General features: G+C 40.7%; 1 protein-coding gene across 4 annotated transcripts in view; it reads right to left on the reverse strand.

The window, feature by feature from the left end:
* Positions 1-222: 222 nt before the first annotated feature.
* NOL4 (nucleolar protein 4) overlaps positions 223-23424 on the reverse strand; it is a 195672-nt gene continuing 172470 nt past the window's right edge. For 3 of the 4 annotated variants that reach the window (XM_086609262.1, XM_086609261.1, XM_086609260.1), the window contains 2 exons: positions 10848-11028; positions 223-416 (listed from right to left, as the gene is read on the reverse strand). In XM_086609262.1, the coding sequence (XP_086465388.1) occupies positions 223-416; positions 10848-11028 (375 nt within the window). Of the gene's footprint in view, positions 417-6729; positions 6811-10847; positions 11029-23424 lie in introns of all 4 variants that reach the window. The other variant, XM_086609258.1, reaches the window with a different exon arrangement.

Consider the following 23424-nt stretch of genomic DNA (forward strand, 5'->3'; position numbering starts at 1 on the left):
AAGCAATAGGCTGGACACAGTAAAGTATCTCGGAAATACCAGAGGTCGAAGTTCACTTGAAGCACCTTAACACATCACTTTATGGATCAAGAACAGTGTGGCATTATGGTAATTAACTCTCCTAAAAGACTGTGCAGTAACCGAAGTGTGTGCTCTGGGAAATCAAAATGTCATTAGTGGAAACTCTGAGATAAGACCAGGCCAGTGTGAAGGTCACATGACTCAGTTCTGCTGCAAAATAAGGTTTTCCAGTTCGTCTGCAGAACGCAATAAAAATGCGGCTGATTCTCGATACCCTGCCACAAGCTGCCTCACTGCGTTTATTTCAGTTGGACTCAGCTGAGGTCTAGAGCTTGAACTACTGGAGGATCCAGAGCTGGTTGCTAACTGCCTCTTCATACTGAGATCTGTTGGACCTGCAGATGACAAGGGAAAAGAAAAGAAGCTTCAGATCCACGGCGAGAGGCGTTTCACAGGTTTGCAGCTACAAATGCAAAGTAGCAAAATCTGCTCTCAGCTGAGTGCCAGTGAGAAGTAGGAGAAACAAGCAATAACTGTTCAGTTACCAGTTGCCTTGACAGGAACCACAGCGATTCATATTTATATATGACAGACACTCTTTAATTTCTACTTACCTTAACATGTGGGGCAAGTCCACTGCCAGCAGAAAATTACCCTCGGGGGGGTATCTCAACAGTGTAAGCCACTTGCACCCCAACGCTTCCCTGGGATCTGGCACCGGTGAGAAGGCAGAAGGTTCATCGCCTGTGCCTCCCCCAGCTCCAGCTGCCATCGTAGCCTTCATGGCAATCTGTACCCTTGCAGTTTTTATCACAGAATATGAAACTTATGTTCTCTAGATATCTATTTTCACGTTTTATGCTTCAATCAGCATGGAGCCAGATCGTGAATTCCTTGCAGACATAGATAAACGGTCATTCACTTGACAAGCCCTGACGCCATGTGATCACTCATATAAATAGCTAGTCATGAGTGAGATTAGTCTGGTGACAATCTGGCTGCTGCAGCGAGGAGTACACTGTCATCTGTGGGGGCTGCATACAGCTGGCAATATATTGCAAGGATCTTGTAAGGCCTGAACACTGACAAGAGAACCTGCAGCAACCATGTTGCATCGGCAGCTTATACAGATATGCTTAGCACTTTCCATCAGAGAATGTTCTCAAGACCATGTATGCTGTGAGCAGAAGACAGCACTGCTGAGGGCAGTCCGCAGGTTATTGCAATCGGCAAATTTATCTGCCATCAGGAAGTTCAACTTTGTGTGGAATTTCCCTGGTCATTTGACCATAATTATTAATCAGCTGAGATGTACAGTGCTTTGATGAGATGTTTGCATTTTCCACTTAACACAATAAATAAGTGTAGATTTGGACAGGCAGAATTGGACTGAGAACTTTTTTAAACATAGAAGGATACAGATGGCAAGAAAACCTCTCAAGTAGTTTATTATGTGCAAATCTGGAAAAATACTGCTCATTCATTATGACAGTGTAGCAAATCCTTACTTCTGGCAGATAAAAGATCAGACTAGCCTGATCTTAATCTTAATACTCTCCTGGAAATTGTGATCAAGTTATCCAAAGCAATGTATTTTGCTTTCCTGTAAGAAAAAAGTCGCTATTCAATTTCATCTGGACAATGTATGTCAATGCCAAGGACTTCTCAGAATTGCCTCACTGGATGGACCTTGCTTCCTAAAAAGACTGAAATAATTTTAAAATTTAGCACATTAAACTGTAGAATATAGAACACACCAATTCATACTCTAGAGGTTCTCCTAAATAATCCCACCAGAATCACAAGATTCAAAACCAGACTCACTATCTTAACCACTAACGGAAAGAAAGGTACTGATTTCCAGAAGCTGAAGATCTGGTCATAAACCTTGCTTATGTTTCTTCCTTTTAGGTTTATGCAGAGATACAGCTGAGACCACAAAGAATGCGGAGACTGCCATGTCCCCGCACTCACTGAAGTTAGCGAAAATCTCCCCTTGAGTGAATGAACTCCCTAGAGCTGGGACTACGAAAAGGAACTACTCAAACAGAAATGGTCCTATTAGATCCTATTTCCTACAACACAACTAGCACGAACAGCACTTAGCCTTACAACTGTATTATCCAGTTTTACACTGGCATAAATGAACTGACTTTTAAGTGACTTCCAGTGTACAAAGGATAAATAAAAGGACAATTAGCTCAGTGAATTTGTTTCAGTGTGACCACGCGCTGCAGGGAAACGATCACAGTGTGAAGAAGCTCAGAGGATGTTTCTGAGTAAAATCTTAACCCAGCACAGATAAGAAGGGTATACAAATCATAAAGCCAGTTGGACAGAATGGTTGCAGGAAGCCATTAAAGACTTCTATATTTATTGAGGCGGTAGTGAAAAGCTACCACCGACATATTGAGGGCATTGTGCTCCATATGAACCTACTTTAACTTTTATGTTCTTTCCTTGACTCTCATTCATGTCACAGCCAAAACCACACAATATACGGCAGAACAGAGCTTCTGCGGCACAGCATCTTTTTCTGAAATGAAAGTGAAGGGCTTTTCTCATTGATAATCCAGATTTTTAAGTGATCAAATAGGATATTAAGTTTATTTCATTTACAAGTAGAAAATAAATAGAAATGTGCTTGCTTACATGTCTGAGGTTTTCCTTTCAAAAACTGATGACACAAAGTAAAAGCACCGCTCTGAAAGGAAAGCTAGGAGAAGCCCTGATGTCCAGCATGCATAAATCAGCGTAACTCCTCACAAGTCTATAGAGTCACACTAATTACACAAACTGAAGATCTGGCCCTGTGTTTCTAGATGTCCAGATTAACTATCATGAGGAAGTTTTTTAACTCTTCAGAATATATATCTTTGAATCCCTGAAGGTACTCAAAATATTAAGTTGTGTGCAAGTGCAAATCTGCTGTCTGCATACAGAAGAAACCATCAGGACCCAGAACTCCTCTTAGTCTGAGAGACTTCTGTTGTATACAGAGTTCTTGTATACAAAGCAAATAAATCTTGGATTTTAACTCACCCTAAGCTACTTCAAACTATTGGATTTTTTTTTTTAATTTCTATATACTAGGAAAACAGGATTTTAATTCACTCCCCAGCTCCTGTCTTGTACTTAACAAGTCACAGTGCTGTCCTCCTTCCCCTAAAAGAAAAGCACCCCGAGCTAAAAAGAAAGACACTCCCCCCCCCCCCCCCCCCCACCTCCCCGAAAAGTGCTCACGGCTATAGTTTCAGGACAGTGAGTACACCCAGTACACCCGCACCTTTTCAGGAAGGGAAGCTGCATGTGCTTGCCAAGTGCAGAAAAGAAAGAGAAGAAGCCATGCTTGACGTGGGGATAAGGATTTAGCTCTTCTTTTAATTATGTTATGTGACCTCTACACCTCACCTCCAAAGCTTGTCTGTGACAGCCCAATCTTTATATCTGGGAGAATACCTGACTTCGAGACTACTCCCACGATGTATTCTACCGGTCTCAGCTTTTAATAGCTATGACAGACACTCACTGGCAGTATTACTTATTCCTAAAGGCTGTCTAGGCTGCTATACGCTAAAAATGCTATAACTTATCTGTGGCTTCATCAGTCATACCTGGTCATTCAGAAAACAAGGAATAAATGTATCTAATTCTTATAGTGTAGATTTTTCCTGTGCAATTTTATGCAAATCAGCTATTGAAACATGAGAATCTAAATCTTACTCAAAAATATCCACCACATTTCTTTAGCCAGACAAATAAATCACAGCTATTCTGAAGGCTTAAAACAGCTGGTTAAGGTAGACACTTCATGTACCTCTATCTCCAGAAGCCACCACTACAGATGACTAAATCTGGAGAAAGCTGAACAGCTTCACCATCATTTCCTTTAATAACTATCCTTATTTTAATTAGAACTATTTCCTTAGTGTACTTAACATTATTTATTAAGCTGTCAGTCTTCACAGGAACAAGGAAGTGTATCTTTATTCAAAGGGAAATCCGAGTATTTTTGCAGTGAATTTTGCAGTTTCAGGTTCCTCCAAGATGATACTGCACATTTTAGCATACTGCTTCTTATCCTGAAGTACTTCAAGACAATTAAAAATCTCGATTGTAAATATTATCAGGTTACACAATGACTGTGTGTGCAACCAAAGATTAAGCATATATCCCAGAGATGAAGACATGATACTTATTTTTATTTATTTATTTCCCTTAGTGCATACTACTATAACTCACAATTGTCACCTCCTATGTTTTTATAACAGCACAATGTTCTCTTCAGTAGTGAGTTAAACAAATCACTGGGACAGATCCTTTCTTTTATATTCTTTTGGAAGACTGAAGTATTGTTCCTCTGCCTCTTGCCAAGGCCACCTGATTGACACTTTAACATAGGAATATTTTTGATTTACCACTTCAGTCCAGTTACATAGATCTAATTTCCCCTGTGAGGTGCACTTGTTCTAGTTGGAACCACATCAAGCTGAATATGAGAACCCTGAAAACCCACTCTTCATGTGTTAGATGATCATTTATCAAATTAGCTGCTAGGAATACCTGCCATTAAATATCCTGCAGGACAAATGGCTTTTCTGTAAACTGCAAGGCTCAAACGGAACAAGTTATTGCCTCATTCACTACTTATTAGCAACATGATTTATACAAAATTCAAAAATATGGGTCAGATGTAGATATGCTGTTACTGACTGCTTAGACACAAATATCTGAGCAAAAATCCCTTAAGAATTGCATGCTGTCATTGGTAGCTACCTATCTTATAATTAACAACTACTGAAAGAATAATAAATGTGTCAATGACTCTCAAAATAGTTATCACTATTGCAGATAATAATTTAGAGTAATAAAAATCATTTTAAAAAGCTCTATGCACTTAAGTATCTATGCTTCTACATTTTCATTAATATTTAAGCAACCTTTTACATCAGTGAAGATGTAAAAAGCAGTGGCACTTATTTATAGAAAAATCCATTTGTCCGTGCTTTGAAATCTCTCTTGTGTATCTCTTCTATTGCACCTATTCTTCTCTGCCCTTTTCCCCACGAGTGCCTTTAGAAGTATGTACTAGATTCTCATACACTCCAATAAAACTGAATAGAAACAACTATCGAAGTATGTTACTTTTTCCAAGTCAGATGTATTTATTATTGCAAGAATGTTTTATTGTGATATTATGCATCTGTCACTATTTCTTTCCTTCTGCCTTCAAACAGAGAGCAGATGTGCCTAAAACTATTGTTTCAAGTGCCAGGAGATCTCAGATCAGGAAAACAGAGACTAATGAATTGGACTTTTTAAGCTTCTTTCTCCCTTCTACACCTTTCCCTCTGGAAAACATACCTTCAGTTAGTTTAGATGAAAAAAAAAAAAAACAAACAAAACCCCTGCTCTCTTGCCTGAGGAAAGAGATGTGGAAACACAGAAATACCTATAGCCACTGAATGTCATGAATTTTCAACAATCAGCAAACACTGGTTTGTGATGAAATGATTATGTGAGGTTCTCCAGTCATGTCTCCCGTCCACCATAGGAGATTAATTATGTGGCATAACCCTTTCTTGCCTTAATGGCTGTCTCCTGAACTTTGTGCAAAGGTAGAAAAGCAGGATACAGCCCAATATATCCACAGACATTCCCTCTCCATTCCTATGGTGGGAGCTGACTAATACTTACATATGCCAGGTATCCCATAATTTGAAAAGGATGAGGAAGGGGGAAGAGGAATGTGGGGATGATCTTAACATAGAATTCGGAAAACATTTCCCATTCCAACCTTTGCCACAACACAGGTCAAACCATTTAACTTCTCCCAACCCCACAATTTCCCTATTTTAAATGGGACTAAACACACTTTCCCAGGTTCCTAACTCTATCACTCTTGTTCTGTGTCTCTTTACACCTCAGGCTTCAGCTTCGTTAGAGACAAGCTGTTTTGTCTTTCCTCTCTCTCTCCGATTTGATGTCATCAGGGTAGCACTGAGAACACAGAAGATTGTGCAAGAGTAGAGGTATGAAGAAGAGCTGGAGAGCACAATCACAGCAAAATCCCATTCAACCCCTACACCGTGGCCAGCCATGCTGCAGGTAACCCAGTCAACACTTTAAGAATTAGCTATGTATTGGATATTCTCAGCTGGTCTTGTTTTTTTTCCTAGTTTATTGCCACGAAGCCTCTACTGATCATGCAAATGCTAAGACTTTACATAAGGTTACCACTTCACCAAATTTGAGGGTGTGGAAATGAGGCACCCTCCCTACCGTCACATGAAAAAGCGGACAAGAGTGCTCCGTCCTTCTCTCCCTACCCCAGAGCAGCACAGTCATGCTGATCGCTGGGGCTTAGCAGCACCAGCTCTGAGAGCTTCTCCTGGCTACCCCACCATCTTCAGCAGGGCTGCACCACCTGAAGGACCAGGAGGCAGAGGGACTGAGAAAGCTGTTTTGCACATGGGTAAGAGGACTGGCTAAAGCAGGGAATGGCTGGGAGAGTGCAGCCTTCCTGGGCCTCTGGAAGGGAGCAGCAGGGAGAGGTGAGCGGTGTGGTGGGAGTTCGGCAGCTACTGGCTGGACCATGGCTCATGGTCTGCAGGCCCACCTGTGGGAGAGGAGGCTGAAAGAGAAGCCCGTCAGAGATCAAGATTTGCTTGTGGTGTGAACGTATTCGAATTTGGTAGGAGGACTCACCTGAGCTGGAAGGGGACTGGACGTTTGTGGTGCCTGGGATGCAGTGCTGAGTTGTGGCTGTGGTGGAGGTAGGCTGCAGATCTGTGTAGAGAAATGGAGACACAACAGCTGCTTTATCATACCATGACACGAGGACATGTCCTGCATGGCCAGTCTGCCATCGAGTCTGAAACACTCTCTCTTTTTACACACACAAAGGGAAATGGCTGAAATTTCTGCCTAGAAAACTGGGCAACAATGCAAAACAGCCCCAAATCACCTCCAGGAAACCCAGCAATGGCAGCAGAAACCTCTTAGGGAAAATGGACTTCAGGAAAAAAAGTGGCTGTGGAGAGCAAGGCTCCAACAAGCTCATCCTGGCTTCAGAGAGTGCTGACAGCCATCAGGAGATGCCGGTGACTCACTGGACAGAAACACGTGGGGAGACAGGGTGATCCCACTCTGTCGGGATAGGCTCAGGCAGCATGCAGGGACATCAACAACTTCTGGCAACAGCAAGAGATTTTGCTCCCAACAGAGCAGCCTGCCTCCTGCCCTCAGGCTGGGCATCCCTCCAAGCTTGGTTCAGGTGTGATGGAGCAGGGCCAGCTGGAGCCTTTGTGGTTGGCTAGGAGCTGACAAGGAAATTTTGTTTACATCCACTGGGCTACTCCACCTTGGATATTTTCAGTTCTGTAGCAGGAACTGCATTAGCCTTAAAAAATAGAGTCATGGAAATCCACTCTTCTCAAAGAGCAACTCTACTTTAACATCTACAAGAACCAAGAACAACACACCCAAAGGCTTCTCTCCAGCCCACATACAGGCTGACAGAGGCTCTGTCAATCCACAGATTGCTTGGTGATGGAGTGAAGCTTTCCATCTGAGCTGGTTTGGCCTAAAGGGTTTAAAAGCAAGGGAAAAAGACCTTGGTGCTGTAAGCTCAAGCCTTTTCCTGCTGTGCTTTTTTCCTGCCCACAATAAAGGAAGGGTCACTGTACAAGCTGTTGCATTCTGCTTGCTCATATTGAGCAGTTGCACGAAGGCTTGCCCCATACAGTTGTGTAAGGAGCTAATTATGGTTCTGTAATTAGCTATGTGGAAGGACAGGCTGAGGAGGGAAACACTGCAACAGCAGGTACAGAGAGGTCCCTGAGCCAGAGACACCAAACTGTTGGGCAAGCAGATAGCTAAGTCTGTAAGATGGGATCAGAATAGGGATGAATTTTATAGGGTAATAGAAAAATACATTTGCCAATAATAACCAAATCAAATGAGTCACAGCATACAAAATACACGCATCAGTTGGACTACGAGATAGGAGAGCTAATTGGACATAGTCATTATATGAATGTGGAGGAAGGTCCAGAAATAGCAGTGAGTTTTAGCTAGCTTTTGCAACTTTTTTTCTGTTTTAGCAGGCACACAAAACCAGACTGTATTTGTTTATATACACATGCTGACTGAGGTGTATATTTATTTTTACACTAGGAGAACATTTGTAAACGTGACAAGAACATTTGATGGGTTACTAAATTGAAAAGGAAATGCATTCTTAAAGTACTACTTAGGTCCTGACAACAATTCACAAGCAAATATCCTATTCTCCAGAGAGGGAACTCATTAAGCATTGTAATAGCCTTGCACATGTTTGGAACAAGAGTCCTTGAAACAGAATAATGATTGCAAACAACTGTCCTGTGAGGTCTATCAGAAGAGCAATGGTTACTCCTCTCAACTGCAACTTCATCCACTCCTCTGTGTCTACAAATGAAAAAGCAAATTTCTATGGACATATCAGAGAGGACTGACAGATCCCAGAGAACTGGTCTCCAAGTCTTCCCATTTCTCCTGTAGGGAAACCAGCTAACGGAGCCAGAGCATTTTACCCTCAATAGCCAAGAGATAATTAGGTTGGCTACTGATTGCTTTTGTGTCAATGAAACTAAGAAATGGATGGAGGTGTCTTTCCACAGCTTTCCTAATGATCTTCCTGAATTGGCAGGTGGTTCACAAAGCAGCAGCCAGCTAAATTGTTAGCATCAACAACTGGTTTCTGAGTGCTGGCACACAGACTTTTGGTTTGTGGAGCTTATGTACTTTGGATCCTGTAGGATCCCTATGGAGAAGACGGACACCTTCGCACAACGCTCCAACTATGCACAACCACTCGGGAGAGGTGCAATGGTTTACTAGTCTTCCAAAGTAAGAGGACATACAGCCGAAATTTTCCAGTGCAAGTAGGGAAAGGCAAGGAAGAAGAAATGTTTGAGCATATGTCAGTATGCAAAGCATAAGCATCCACTGGTCCCTTCAGCCCGGGGATGCTGCTACCCAGGGAAATGCAGTGCACTGCTCAGTTCCCTGGCTGCATTAGCTGTGCAGCATCGGGCAGTTCCTCAATAACCATTGTTTGTCCTGCAAAACTCATCTTGAGGTTTAATTGTGAAAAAACACTGGAGTGCTCTACATTAAGGGCACAAAGAAATCTAACCAGAAAGCAGCACTAATTTATGATGTTGAATTTCTACCTCACTTTTTAAAATTGCATGCTGAAGTGACATAGAATACTTTTGCCTAAATTCCACAATTCACTGAAAAATGGGAGTTATGAAAATGTATCCTATTACAAGAGGTCTGAAGGGAAGAATGAGTACACAAAACAGTTGTGATTCCTCATAGTTTAAGATTATGTAAAACAGGACAATTCTGATGGCTTCTGCTGACAAATAACACATGGGGAGTTTAATCTTACTCTTAGCTGGGTGAAAGAGTAAATGCCAACTGTTTTCAGTGGGAACTGGCTCGGATCTTCTCTGGCTACAATGTAAAAGACAATTTTAAAGTTCTTGTGTGTTTTCCCAAGAAACTAGATTTCCATGGCCTGTCTTACTCTTATGAAAATATTTGATCGAAGATCATACTCAGTACCTCAAATGTGTTTTTCCTGCATATGAAAACAATTGTAATCATCATTCACTCTCTTTAAGTCAAAGGCTTTTGACAACTAAAATATGTTTCAAAGCCTTTTGAAAACATAATGCAAACCATTCACAGACCTTTGAGGATTTTGGGGCTGAGGGATGAGGAAGCAGACATGACTGAAGGTCACCAGGACACCACATACCAATAACTCCTTGCAGGCTGCAGCCCTGATAGCGCTTTGAAAATTGCTTAGCGTGTTGAATATAGAGGCTGTAGCTAAACAATTACCATCTTGCTTAAGTCAGCCCATGTACCTGAAGCAGCACTCTCCTCAGCCAGAGAGGGATCAGCCAAGACAAAAACCCAGGGATTTCTCCATCCTCTGAGACATTTTTTAAATACCGTTCTTGGAGGCAAGAGACCCTCCAGGCATCCAGAGTAATCACTTTTCTCTGACAGACAGACAATAACCCTTGTTATCAGAATCGGCAAACCTTTTCCTCTGCTCTGAATTTGTAGGATATCAATATGGGGGACTATTTCAAACAAATAATACAATTCACTTACATTTGTTTGTTACAAAAGCTTGCTAATGTAAGAAGAAAGGAGTGTTGTCCAAATAAATGACACCATCGTTTTTTCAGCAGGGCATACCACCTCATGGTGACACATAATTATCTGCATCACTTTTAGTTTAGACTAGAGGTGGATATGCTGATTTCTCATTTAACACTTGGTATGCCAGATCCTAATCTGTAGTAAATTAAAGCAGCTAGAGAGACCATGTGAGAAATCTAGGTCAATTCATTTGTGTTACGAAATACGGAGTTCAGTATTTTCAAACTCCAGCCACAAAGATACTAACGGCCTTATTTTGTGATCAGTATAAGAGGGGACAACAATGACAGGGTAGGTGCTCATAAAGTCATGCAAATTGACTGAAGATCTAACACGGCATTTTTTTACTCAGCTTTGTTAGAGACTTCAGGTTCAGACTCGCCCGACTGTAAATTAGTCCCTTGAAACTGAAAGGAGACTTGCATGCAGTGAGCAAGTATTTTGCTCGGCAGTAGCTGTTTGCAGGATTGTGCTCCTGCTCATTATCTGATAATAGCCTACGGATATCGAACCCCTTGGACTAGCTTTCTGTACAGCAGGGGGAAACGTACACACAAGCACATATACACAGAAGCACATATTGTAAGGAAACTCACCACTGCTAGAAGCATCGTTGAGATTTAGCAGCCCACCTCCGAGCCCTCTGTAACTATGGTAACTGTAGGTCCCATTGCCATTGATGTACAACACCTCCTGTGTGCTGGAAACAGCTGATGTTGAGTAAGTGACCTGGGCTGGCTCCTGTTTGTACTGCTTGTCAGCTGGAGCAGCCTCGTCCTGCAAAAACAAGGAAAGGTTTTGAGTTATTGTTACATTTCACCTTGCATGAGAAAGTCTTTTCCATTGTTAAGATTCCACATCTATTGCCTTCAGAAAAGTATAATACATGTTAAACAAGCACAGATGTGGTTCTGATTGACCAAATATCAGCTGAAAAGAAACAATGGAAATAAGCAAGAATACAGGTTTCCTATAAATCTGAGGATATTAATTTACTTGTACTCCACAAGCCAACCAGACTGTTCCTCAAAAGAGAAGATGCATCCTCTCACCCTGAAGCACTTACAGTCTTCTGCAAAACCCAACTCTGTCCAGAAATAGCGTGAGAAAGGATAGAAAAAAGCCTTTACTTTCTGAGTACAGGAGTGACTCTTCTGAGCCAGAGAATCGTATCTTTCTCGGTAAGACAAACCAATACAGAATGCACCAACTACTTATTTTGATGTATCAACCTCAGAAATGACTGAAGGAATAGAGGAATGGAATTTCCTATGTTTGCAGAGGGCTGAGTGAGAGTCCATCCACACAAGGGCCAAGTGGCAGGGATGCCTTTACAATCATGACTTGAAAGCATTTGTCACCAGTGTATGAGCAGCGACTGTACACCAGAAGTTCCCCTCAATGCTCCCTGTTTGCCTCCTAGACGCCTGCATAATATTTAACAGGATTTAGCGCAGCCCTCTAATTTTCCCCTGCAGCAGATCATGTTTCAGGTGAAAGTGTATTTTTCCCCACCTACACTTACCATAGCTACTGCTTAGAGCACCTCACCTCACCTCCACTCACGATCACAGAATGGCCCTGTGACAACTTTAGTAATGACACAGGTGAAAAAAACAAAAGCATTAAGAGAAGATTTAATGTGTTTTAGTAGTTGGAAACAAGGAAAACTATCAGTGTGTGGCTGCTCAGCCCACTGCAGGGACCTGAGTGCCAGAATTTCTGATTTAGTCTGCAAATGTATTTGAACTTCTTCTTTGTTTCTTTTAACTGTAGACTTTTTTTATGGGCCTGATTTTACACTCTCACCTGATGAAAATATATTTCAGTGATTTCAAATAAAATGGATTTACAGAAGATCTGTATTTAAAAAAATAATGGTGAGAATATTTGCAGACCTTTACAGAGTAGGTAACTGGAAAATGATCTGTTAGAATTATCTCCCTTTTGTGCAAGATTTTGTCCATTTTATGTCTCTCTCTTCTGCACAACCCTTTTACAGTTGCTAAATATATCAACCTTATTAAGAATGCTATAAAATATCTCAAACCTTGTTTACAATGTTTACTTAAAAATAAGAATGTATAAACTAGCACAGAGAGATAAACCAATTTAAACAGTGTCCAGTCTCTGTGTTGAAGCAAAAAGGGTTCTGAAGCAGCTTTCCTGCTTGCATTAGGAGCAGACATTGGTTCCACCTCTCAAATAAGACACTACCAACATTTCTGAGATGAAGATATCCCTGCCTTGTAGATATTTATTGGTGAAAGAGACTTGGGCGCAACTGAGATGACTCAGAAGTCATATATATTATTAACAGAAATTTTAATATTTAATACAGAACACTGAACCATCAAATAATTAATTCCATAAACAATCAGAATGGGGCCTCTTGGGCACTAATATGAGCTGAGGCAAAGCTTTGCATTTTTAACAGGGTTGGCCAAACTGGTCTCCTAAGCATTTTCTTAAGTAATAACAGGCTTAAACAAAGGGCCGAAATGGCAATATATTTTTGCTGGGAATTCAATTTTATTATCACTTACCTTTTATCTCCAAAGGTCATTGCTGTCTCTTATAAGAGAAAGTGTATGATTTTCTTTGAGAAATTATACATAAGCTATACAGTAAAGCTCTATCTTGGCAACAAAGCTTAACTCATCATCCAAAGCTTTAACATTCTCAAGGCTGAGATGTTCTGTATCCTTATGTCTAAAACTAGATGATACTTCCTACCATAGACTCACTAAGAGCCTTATTTTATCCTCATGAAGATCAGTAAGAGATCTTCTGCAAATTTATCAAGGGCTGGACTATGTTCAAGGGGTACAATGCAAAGAGGCCTAACTCCGATAGGTGAGGAGAGTATCTCACGGCCTGTCTCCTTACCTTGACTGTCTGGAAACCACAAATTTGTTGTCCCTGAATTTACATGTCCTCCAGAGCCCCTCCAGTCAGTGCGCTGAAAACCTAACAGTGAGTTTCTTGCAGGGCTGATGCACCGAGCGTCCAGCAGAGCACAGCAAGCAGAGCCCGGCCAGAGGGCATTGCAAGGGTGCTTGGTGCACCTGGGTACATATCAATCCATGTGCTGGAGCTCACAGCCAAGAAGTGGGAGACCCAAGTTCTAGCTCCGTGTTGCAATACATGGTGAAGAGGCAGAAAATTTGGGACGCAAGGTCTTTGCTAGCTGTGGTGAGGAGGGGACCTGAACTCAGAGCTGCCATCTCCTAGCAACCAGGCTCAAGCAAAAACTGCGGTGGGAGTCGTAGCTGAAGCTGTGCCACTGTGTGGAAAGAAATGCACAATTCATAGGGCTACAGAGATGGCAAACAAAAAGGGAGCATGACTCAGTTCCCTTTCAGAGAAGCGCTGCCCTGGGAGGCTTCCAGCCCTGTTCCCTTCCAGCCACTCCCTAACACAAACTCCCGAGCTGCTCTGAGGTCAGGAATCAAGGTTGGGGCTGTGCTGCCAAAGCGGGGAATCTTTGTATTGAAGCAATCACAGCCCTGTGTGACACCGTGACGTGCCATGGGCTGGGGCTTGAGGTGGAGCCCAGGCGTCCTGGTGGGACAGTCACTGCTCAGAGGGGTGAAAGGGGTTGAGAAGGATGCTGAGCCCAGGACTCCTGGTTCTGCGTATGAGCTGTCATCTCCGCCACTCTACAAAAGGTGGCTTCCACTAAATATATATATATATACTTTTAAAGAGAAGACTAATCACCTGTACCTAAACGATGAGCAAGTTCCCATACATTTCGGACATGAAATCTGGGCCCCATCTAAGGGCTTAGCTCAGTGCTTGAGGATGACTTCATGCAGAAGCAGGGCAGGATTTTTGGTGAGCATTTTCTGAGCAGGCTCAGGTGTCAGCCATACTGGTAGGATTATGAACCATTAGCCTGGTCCCAGGGGATTAGGTGTTACCTCTCATACATTCCCCTGGGATTTAGAAATGTTTTGTACTTCAAAAGGCAAAGCTAAAACTATGTCCTTTTTCCTTGCAGCCACACTGAGGATAAAGAAGCCAGGCTCTCTTTTTCTTGGGAAGAGAGAACATGAATATCCTATTCACTTTCATATACCTGAGATCTATTCTGCACAGATTCACTCTCTTCTTTCTTTTCATCTTAATTGTCATTGCTTTTAAACTAATGTACAAAATTAAACAAACATAGTGTCATTCCAGAACTGAGATTTTTTTTAATACTCTGTGTTAGTCTTTCAGCACTTCTTGTTTCCCCCTATATTATATTTACACTGGAAAGGCTTAATAATTTATTTTAAATGCTATTTAAAAAAATATTTTAATATCATAATAATCAGTAACAATTAACTAACCATTTATTAATATGTTTTACCTAACTACCTGGAACACACACTGTTGTAATTCATAACAGATTTTTAAAACCTGAGAAGTAAGTATCAACTAACCATTTTGAACTACTTATAATTTACCTTGAATAAGAAATTTGAACAAGATGCGGATAAAACATTTGTCCATCTAGAATTTGACTTATACTGTCTTCATTTTGTATATGGCAATGGAAATAAGTCATTCTTCTAACAATATTTCTCTTTTGAACTTATTTTGGAGGAGAAGTAATTTAAGCCTTGAGCATATCATCTGGAAAAGGATAGAAATCACAGAAATGTAATGATACCTTTTACGTACAAAAGCATGCTAAAATACAAAGTTATCTGTTGTTCACTTGAAAAAGTGAAAAGCATGAAGCATGTACTGTGATCCTCAACTTGGTGTATATAAGAGATATCTATGTCTCAGTTTTATGTCCAGGTCTGTACTAGGACAACACATTTTTTTCCTTAAAAGAGCAGATGGAGCAATTTAGTTTATTTTATTTTTAATCACAGAAGCAATTAAGTAACCCTCTAAGGACAGCACATACTAAGAAAAGATTTCATGAACTATTGCATAACCTGTATATTGAAGCAACCCTGCTCTGCTCTGACTGATGTTCTGAGCAGCTAATGAATAGTTTAAAAGTAAACACCATCAACAGCAACACAGATGCTAGTGCGAATGTCACGATGACGGTACAAAGAGCAAGGCTCACCGGCAGTGTCCCAGCTTCCTGTTTCCCTTGACAGTGGAAGCACAGCACACATATTTCTTTTCAAAAAGTCTGTCCTTTGTGGAAGCAACTCTAACAATGCCATTGCTCTTTGATGTTCCCCATCTGGTTCACCATCACCAAAATCACGCAAAAAAACGTAATTGTTAAAATAAATACCTCTAAATAAATACCAGATTCTTGATATTCCCATTAGGAGAGAGCAGTGCTACTACCTAGGCTCCGCTGTTAGCAATAGGCATTGCTAACATGTAAACGTAAATCTCCAAAGGGAGTGTGCATGCAGACCAACTCACATGGGCAATGCCAGCTGACCATAAAGCTAATAAAACTTCTTCAACAAGACTATAACTGGTAATGTTCCAAAAACGGCAAAGACGGTGACATGCATTTAACTACTGCTTTCATGAAACGCAGTGTCTACCAGACTGACAAATTAAAAACTCTGAGAATGACAGCTTTTAAGCTCCCCTAGGTCAAGGTGGGTTTTTTCCCACTCAATTAGAAAAGAAACAAAAAGGCAAACACATTTTTGCTTCATGTTTCTTGATAGTTTCTTTTTAATATGTTAAACTGGAAAATGTAGATTGCTTGTTGTTCTTGTCAATAAATACTTCTCTTAGAATACCACTTTGAGGTTAGGAAAACTCAAATGCAGATTAGTCTTCAAACTAATAGGCAAGCCAGGGACTCAATATTTGCGTGTGGTCTTCCACTTTTTCAGCAGAGGAAAAAAAAATCATTCATATGAGAAAACAAAACATGCTTTCATGTGCTTTATATTTTTTTTTAGCCTAAATAGCTTGCAGTATGGCTTTACAAGAAAGGAGATAATGTTTCATATTTTTCCCATTTGGAACCCACCAATTTATTTCTATAATTTTTGAATCAAAAGTAAAATAAATAGAAACACATTATAAAAGCATGTAGCACTTTTCAAAGCATACCAAATTAATCCTCACAATACTCCTGTTAGATAGGACTTTTATCACTGCTTTTCAGATGGTGAGATTCTGGCAACAAAAGCAACCTTAAGCGAGCATCACCTAATATGTAAAGCGCTTGAGTTCTGTGACCGTAACAACATAATGGGCTTCTCTTCGTGTAACTTAATTTTCAAAATAATGGGAAATAATTCACAAATTCCACCATGGGGCACCCTGTTGAATCTGAAGGGCGTTGTGGGGCTGGGAGCTCTCTGCCCATCTCAGCTCTTGCCAAGGGAAGCTGCTGCCGGGATAAGCAGCCATCATTGTCTGCATGGAGCAAGACGTTTAAAGGAGGATGAGGCACAGGATTTCTGGCTCCCATTGCAGGGCCCAGAGATGGCCTCTTCTTAGTCACCTGGAGATGACTGCCATGTCCCTGCCTATGACCTGATCATGTATACCTTGTGCTTTGTCTCTTCAAACTTATTTCATACTGTCTTTTCAAAATCCCTCTCTCTTCATCCTCCCTGCTTCTCCAGTTTCATCTTCTACCCTTCATCTCAGTTTCAGTCTTTTTCCCTAGCAAATCTTAATCTGTCCTTTCCAAAGAAGTCTCTTGATGCCTGATACCTCAGCAGCTTCAGCAGCTCAAGCCCTTTTGTTTCCTAATTTATATTTAATCAGTGTCACATCCACTGACGGTCCCATCTGATATTTCCTCCCCCTCCTCAGACTCCTGTCAGTCTCCTAATGCCCCAAACCCTGTCCCACAAGGAGCAAAGCCAGGTTCCACAATTAGCCAGGGCAGCTCTTGTTTTCAATCCACGTTATTTTTCGCTTGTAATATCTGATCCTCTTTCACCATTAGTTCTTTAATCCATCTGACCAGTTTCCTTCACATCATCAGCCTCAGCTACTCACTTCCTCATCCAACCCCATCTCATAATCTCACTTTCTCTTCATCCCTTGTTATCTCTGCTCCTGCCATGGTTCAAAGCCCCAACACTCTTCCCTCCTTCCTGCATTGAGATCAGATTCCTAGTCACACCTACTGAAATTCAAATAATCTAGGAATTGAGCAACTAAAATGTTTTGACTGCGTAAGCATGTGTATCCAGTGCCACAGCCTTGCCATTAATGTCATCACTGTATTGTCAAGACCAAACACAGAGTCTTTTTTCTTTTTTTTTTTTTTACGGAACAGTAAACTACCTTTACACGAAAAAATTTTCCTCATTCTTGAAAACGGTTGAAGTTTTCTCTGAAACAGTTCAACAGATGGAAGACATAAAGAACAGTAAATGTAATCCTTGGGAGCTGAAGGTCATGAAGCTATCACCAAACTGCATATCTAGTATTATAGTGGGAAGTGCCAGGTAATCTTAATAAGTGATGATACTACCAACTGCTTGGATGACACACATTATTCTGACAGAACACTGGATCTTTTGTTAGCTTTAATTACATTAAATTAATTCTCTAGTGCTTGACCCAGTTTTTAATTTTATGACCAATATCCTGGAAGCCTAGACAGCTAAACATTATTTTGGCACATCATAGTAGGCTAAATTTTCCTTTAATGTTTCAGTAAGGCTGTTGACTCAGTGTGCTTAGTAATGGTGGAAATGGTATTTCTGCAAATGATGGATGTGAGTTTTCACTTTAGCTTTGGTTTCCATTGCACATTCTTTCTGCCCTCTCCAGTTGCTAAAGTTTGTGCTGGGTTTACTACTCACAAAATAAAATCTGTTCAAGACTAGGGAGGTCTGAATAAAATGAAATAGACCTACATAATTCACTGAGTTTGAAATCAAAATGAAGCTTCACAGTAGTCCTTTGCATTGGCTGACCTTCATATTCAAAGCAATGAATATTTATAGTCCTTTAAAAGCACAACATCTTTTAATATTGTAGGAGGTGCTCTTACAGCTGTGATATAAGCATGGAGGCAAGGAGGAAGGCATGTAGAAAAAGCCAATACCTTTTTCTAGACCAGGAGAAGAACTTCTGTCCCCAAAAGCCGATCTAATAAAAGATACTACCTTCCCCAGAAAGCCTTATTTCTCCTACAGCACAATGAGCAAAAGCCGGATATTCAGTTGAAGTCAACAGAGTTTCAGTAGTACTCACAACGACAAAATCCAAGCATTTGCTACAGCTTTCCTGATGAATTTGTTCACAGAAAAGTTAATTCATGTGACCTGTTTGCTATGCTGCATCATGCTTTCATACCTCAAAACTACTTTGAATAAAGTTCTACAAAATTTCCAGTCCCTATATTGAGGGATTATTAATACAAAATTAATATCTATCTGAGATTTCAACTCTTCACACCAGACCCATAGCTGAAACCTGAAAATTGAATTGCTAGAATCTTTATAGTCTGTTTAGGAAAATATTTAAAACATACTGCAGATATATTTTATCTGAGAGGCAAAGTTATCTCTGATAACTTTCCAAGACAGATATCTGTACTTATATGTAGATATTTTTATATATATATATATATATATATATACACTTGGATGTTTCTCCACCTCTCAGGCTAGTCACAGTATTCTTTAAACTGATGCATCCATAGACAGTCTCATAACCTGATAACCTGTTGTTCAAAATCATTAGGACAGATACATCTGAAAAATAATTGCACATCTGGATTCATTTTTTCCCTTTTGAGTTTATTCGTCCTTCATAGACAGCATTCCAGGTCTTCGTCAGAGGATAACGCACTAAAATTATGGATGAAGTCTATGCAAAATCAGCAGAAAGAACCCTGAACTGGCTAAAATAAAACACAAAGTCCAGTTCAAACAACATCCAGATCTCATGCCATATATTCTTTTGATTGGGAAGTATTTTAATAATTCAGGGTTGGATTTAGCAGTGAAAACTGTCCATAAATGCTATCCTTGGGCATGCATGCTATTTCCGTTCTTGTAAGGAACAGCTAGGGGACTGCACAGCTTTCGATTTCCCACCCTCTGTAATCAGATCTAGATAATGTTTTTCTCTACCACTCTCTTTGCATTATTTTCTTCACTTTTACTTTCTTAAATTAAGTATGAAAAAGATGAGAAAGCCTGTTCTTGTGTGGCATACTTCTCAATTTGTAGCTCAGTTGGAGCTGGGTATTCCAGCTAAGCTGAATATTCATGCTTTAGCTATGAGTCTATCATCTCATCGTTACGTGGAGAGACATCAGTCTCAGCTTGGAGCGTAGAGAAGCAGCTGCCAGGGTAAGCGGCCATCATCATCTGCACAGAGCATGTGTTTAAAGGAAGATGAGCCACAGGATTCTTGGTTACCATTGCAGGGTCTGGAAGGTGTCCCCTTCTTAAACACCCAGAGACTGCTGCCTTTCCCTTGCCCGTGACCCAGTGGCACATGCCCTGTATCCCACCCTCCTTGCTTCTGTATATCATCTCATCATTACATGTAGAGCACATCAGTCTTAGCATAGAATTCATAGAATTTTCTGGCAGAGACATAACATTATATGAAAAAGTGCTCCTAGCATGCAGAGGCAACTGAATTGAACATGTTACTGTCAGAAGTCTAAGTATTAATGATGATTTTGCTGTGAAGTCCAGTATCAAAACGATTTTCATATTTTAGATAAAAAATGATAAATATAATTCTTTAGATGGTAAGGAAATATTGATATAGTTTAACCAAGCTAAACCAGGTGTAATACAGAGTCCAGTTAGGCATCTAAACTCCCTGTAATGCCAGTGGTAATGTGGGAACTTTAAGAGTGTCTATCAAAATGTTAAGTTAGCTGCCAAAAGTTTGAGGACTTCCAAACTGTCCTCCTGACACAGGGTATAGAGCCAAGAAAAGAAAGCATCATGCTTCAGTTTCAGATTAGAAGGGCAGTAGGTTCCTTTTGCTTTCAGATTATTAACACTGAAATGAACTGCCAGTATCAGTGCTGTCATGAGGCACCAAAAATGACACAAGCCAGTGTTCAACAAGAAATGAAAGCATGAGACTGAGACGGAAAAAGAAGATCAATATAAAAAGGTGCTATTGTGTAGAAGAGAGAAAAATGAACCTCAGTCTTCTGCATTTCTGATAGAATGATACATTTTTTATAAACTGGAATGGGTACATTAACCTTAAATAAAAGGTTAGTGTTTTCACATTGCAGTGTTCGAATATCGTTTTTTTGCCACTGCCACTTCACCCGCAAAACAGAAGATTTTTTTGGAAGAGGTACTCATGTGGCTGTTGCAAGGAGTCATCGGAGATTCACTTTTGTTGGAGCAATAGCAAAGCACAGGGATCATTTTTCATAGCCTGTCAGCTTTAGCCAGTTCATTATCCACTGTGATAGCAGAAGAGCAACAAGAGCTTTCAGAGGTCACCAGTGCTGCTGGTTGAGCATGGATGAGTTATTCCTTCAGTTTAGATAACTGTGATGCAAAGTCACTGGGGAAAGAGAAACTTGGTTCTTCTGAAGGACCATGTCTCTCTCTGTCCAAATGGAAAATGATAGCATTCATCTTTTTCCGTGGTGCTTGAGATAAACTTACTGTTCTTTAGTGAAGTTCTAGATAGCTGATTTTGGATGTACTTTCCCTGGTGTGCTTTTTTCCATCAGGGACAAAGGAATGTCAAAAAGCGTAACTCAATGCAGTAATCACATTTGAGGTGGACTAATGACAGAAACTGTCCTGCAAGTTAACTTTCTCTATAGCTCCTGCTGTTTTTATCTTAGATTGGAGTTATCACTCTTCATAAGCTATTTCGTAAGTCATATTGAACATGGTCATGCTCTTTACTTTTCTAGAGAATTTTAAGGTATGAAAAAATTTAGATAGCTAATGGTTTCACCACTATTAATTGAAAGTTTTCTCAACATACAAGACAGGTGCACAGTGCAAGACTGATGTACTATACACTGCACTCAGTGCAATTTTAAGTAATGTGCCCAGTGATGGCCAGCACCAGATTACAAACAGCTACAGGCATGTAAGAGACAGAACTGGACCTGGTTTGAATACGTAAACTGTGCCAATACCTTTGAGTATTGGCAAAACTCCTACGTGCTCACGGCGTATTTCACAAAATACATGTGACATTTCCCCATGGAGAAAGCGGTCCAAATCCAGACAAAGGGACAAAGGTGCCATGCAAAGAGCAGAAGAATCTTCAGGGCCACCATTTTCTTCTTTGCAGAAGAACACCAGAGGAGAGGAGGCAAGTGGAACTTTTGCCCCTCCTTGTTGTACCAGCAGAGAGAAGATTTGTTAGGGCCAAGGCCTCATACAGAATTTCTTCCTCTCAGGATAGGTAGAAAACAAAGGTAGATTTTAACTCTGACCTAAAGAACAGCACGCATGGCTCTTGCCTTGTGCCTTATGAGAAGTTATGGATTTAGGCCTTGTTTCAGCATTCAAACTTGAGAATTCCCACCTCCTCTATTCGCACATCCTCACCCACACTCAGCCAACATTTTCCTCCAGAGGAAAGCCAGTTTTCCTTGGGAGACTGCATCACTGACTCCTTCAGCCTGCCATTGAGGATGGGACAAGAGAGAATACGAAAGGGTCCTTTCCTTCCCTGTGCCACCTCCATAGATATCTTAGCCTAAGATAGCTCCAGGCACGGGACCATAGGAGCAGGCTTAGCAAGCATGCTCCTAAGAGAGCTCATTTGGAACGTGCCTGATCCCAAAAGCGAAGCACTGCATAATGAACTTCAGGGCCTAGGATGCCCCTGCTGAAATTAGATTAGCTGAAAATCTGAAGAAAATAAAGGTAAAACTCCAGTAGAAATGAAGTACCGGTTATGTCATGTTTATTCTTATGTTGCTGCATATCCCCTCTAGTCCTTTCAAAGCCAATTTCTTTGCAGTGGCCAGCCCCTTGCAGAAGAACATGGCTACTGATCATTTTTGCTGCTTCCTCATTGACAGGCAGTACAAATGGAGGACTCTGAATATTTGACCTTTCTTCCGAACAGAAACAACATAAACAGCAAGAAAACAATGTCATCTTATGCCATCCCAAGAGCAGTTTTGCCTGCAGGTAAGGGCACTGAATGAATCAATGTATTGCTGAAACTGATGCATGATGACAAAGGCGTAGCAGTACTTACTGCTGAACAAGAAGGATGCAAAGCGAGAGAAATTCCTCCTTGGAGGTGTATTCCTCTCATTCAGAACAAGCCTTGCTATGCCTCAGGCAGCTCCACTTTTATGATCACAATCAAGCATTTTTCTCTGCATTTTTCATACTCATCTGTACTGTCCTCAGGAAATTATCTCAGTGAGGCACTCCTATAGGGAGAGGTATTTCTGTTCCCCCTTGCCAACACGCCATTTTTTAATGACTACCATAGGCTAGAGCAGCATTGCTCCATTCAGTGCAAGAGGACTGTGGCACCAGAGCACCAACAGAGAAAATTTTTAAACTTGTGAATCGAATGTTTAGGGAGTGTGTAGGGGTAAGTGTGTGGGAGTACTGGAGCAATGCTTGTGCCAGCTTTGCAGATTTATTACTACAATATCATCACGGTCAACATAATTAAACCTCCCACTATAGGTCTCTTCGTTTACTGCATTGCAACTGATATCACTTCCCCCACTGACAGCATATTTTCTTGACACAAAACAGCTTTCCATACACCTGCTAGCTCTGGGGTATGGAGATGCAACTACTCAAAAAGACTTTATTGGAGAATTATGGGGTATATTTTGGACTTCTGAGTGTTCTTTCCTATTTCTCTCCTGCTCCACATTTTCTTTTAATATTACATATATTGGACTCTGTGGCAGGGGGAATGGACTAAAGCACTTTATATTAGATTCTAAATGAAATTCTTCTTTCATTTAGAAACAGAAGATGATAGCCTAGATGTGAAGCATTTGAAGGTCAATGTTGAATTAACTTCCTCATTTTTAACTAATTAAAAATGTCCGTGCGTCCTGCTTCAAAAAGGGAAAAAAAAAAAAGCATGCTGGAAATTCCAGCATATTTTCATATTTACAGTATGGCGTCTCTTCCATAGGTAGATTCTAGTAGGAGTTATAGATTGCTGTCTTTTTAAAAAAAACACCACATTTTTTTGTCTGTTGGAGAGCGAGCAATTACTTTTTTGCATGCACTTAATGACTGGTCAACAGTAGGTTCAGATATTTTAAAG

This window comes from Tauraco erythrolophus, chromosome 3 (genome assembly GCF_009769465.1).
Source record: "Tauraco erythrolophus isolate bTauEry1 chromosome 3, bTauEry1.pri, whole genome shotgun sequence".
Taxonomy (NCBI): Eukaryota; Metazoa; Chordata; class Aves; order Musophagiformes; family Musophagidae; genus Tauraco; species Tauraco erythrolophus.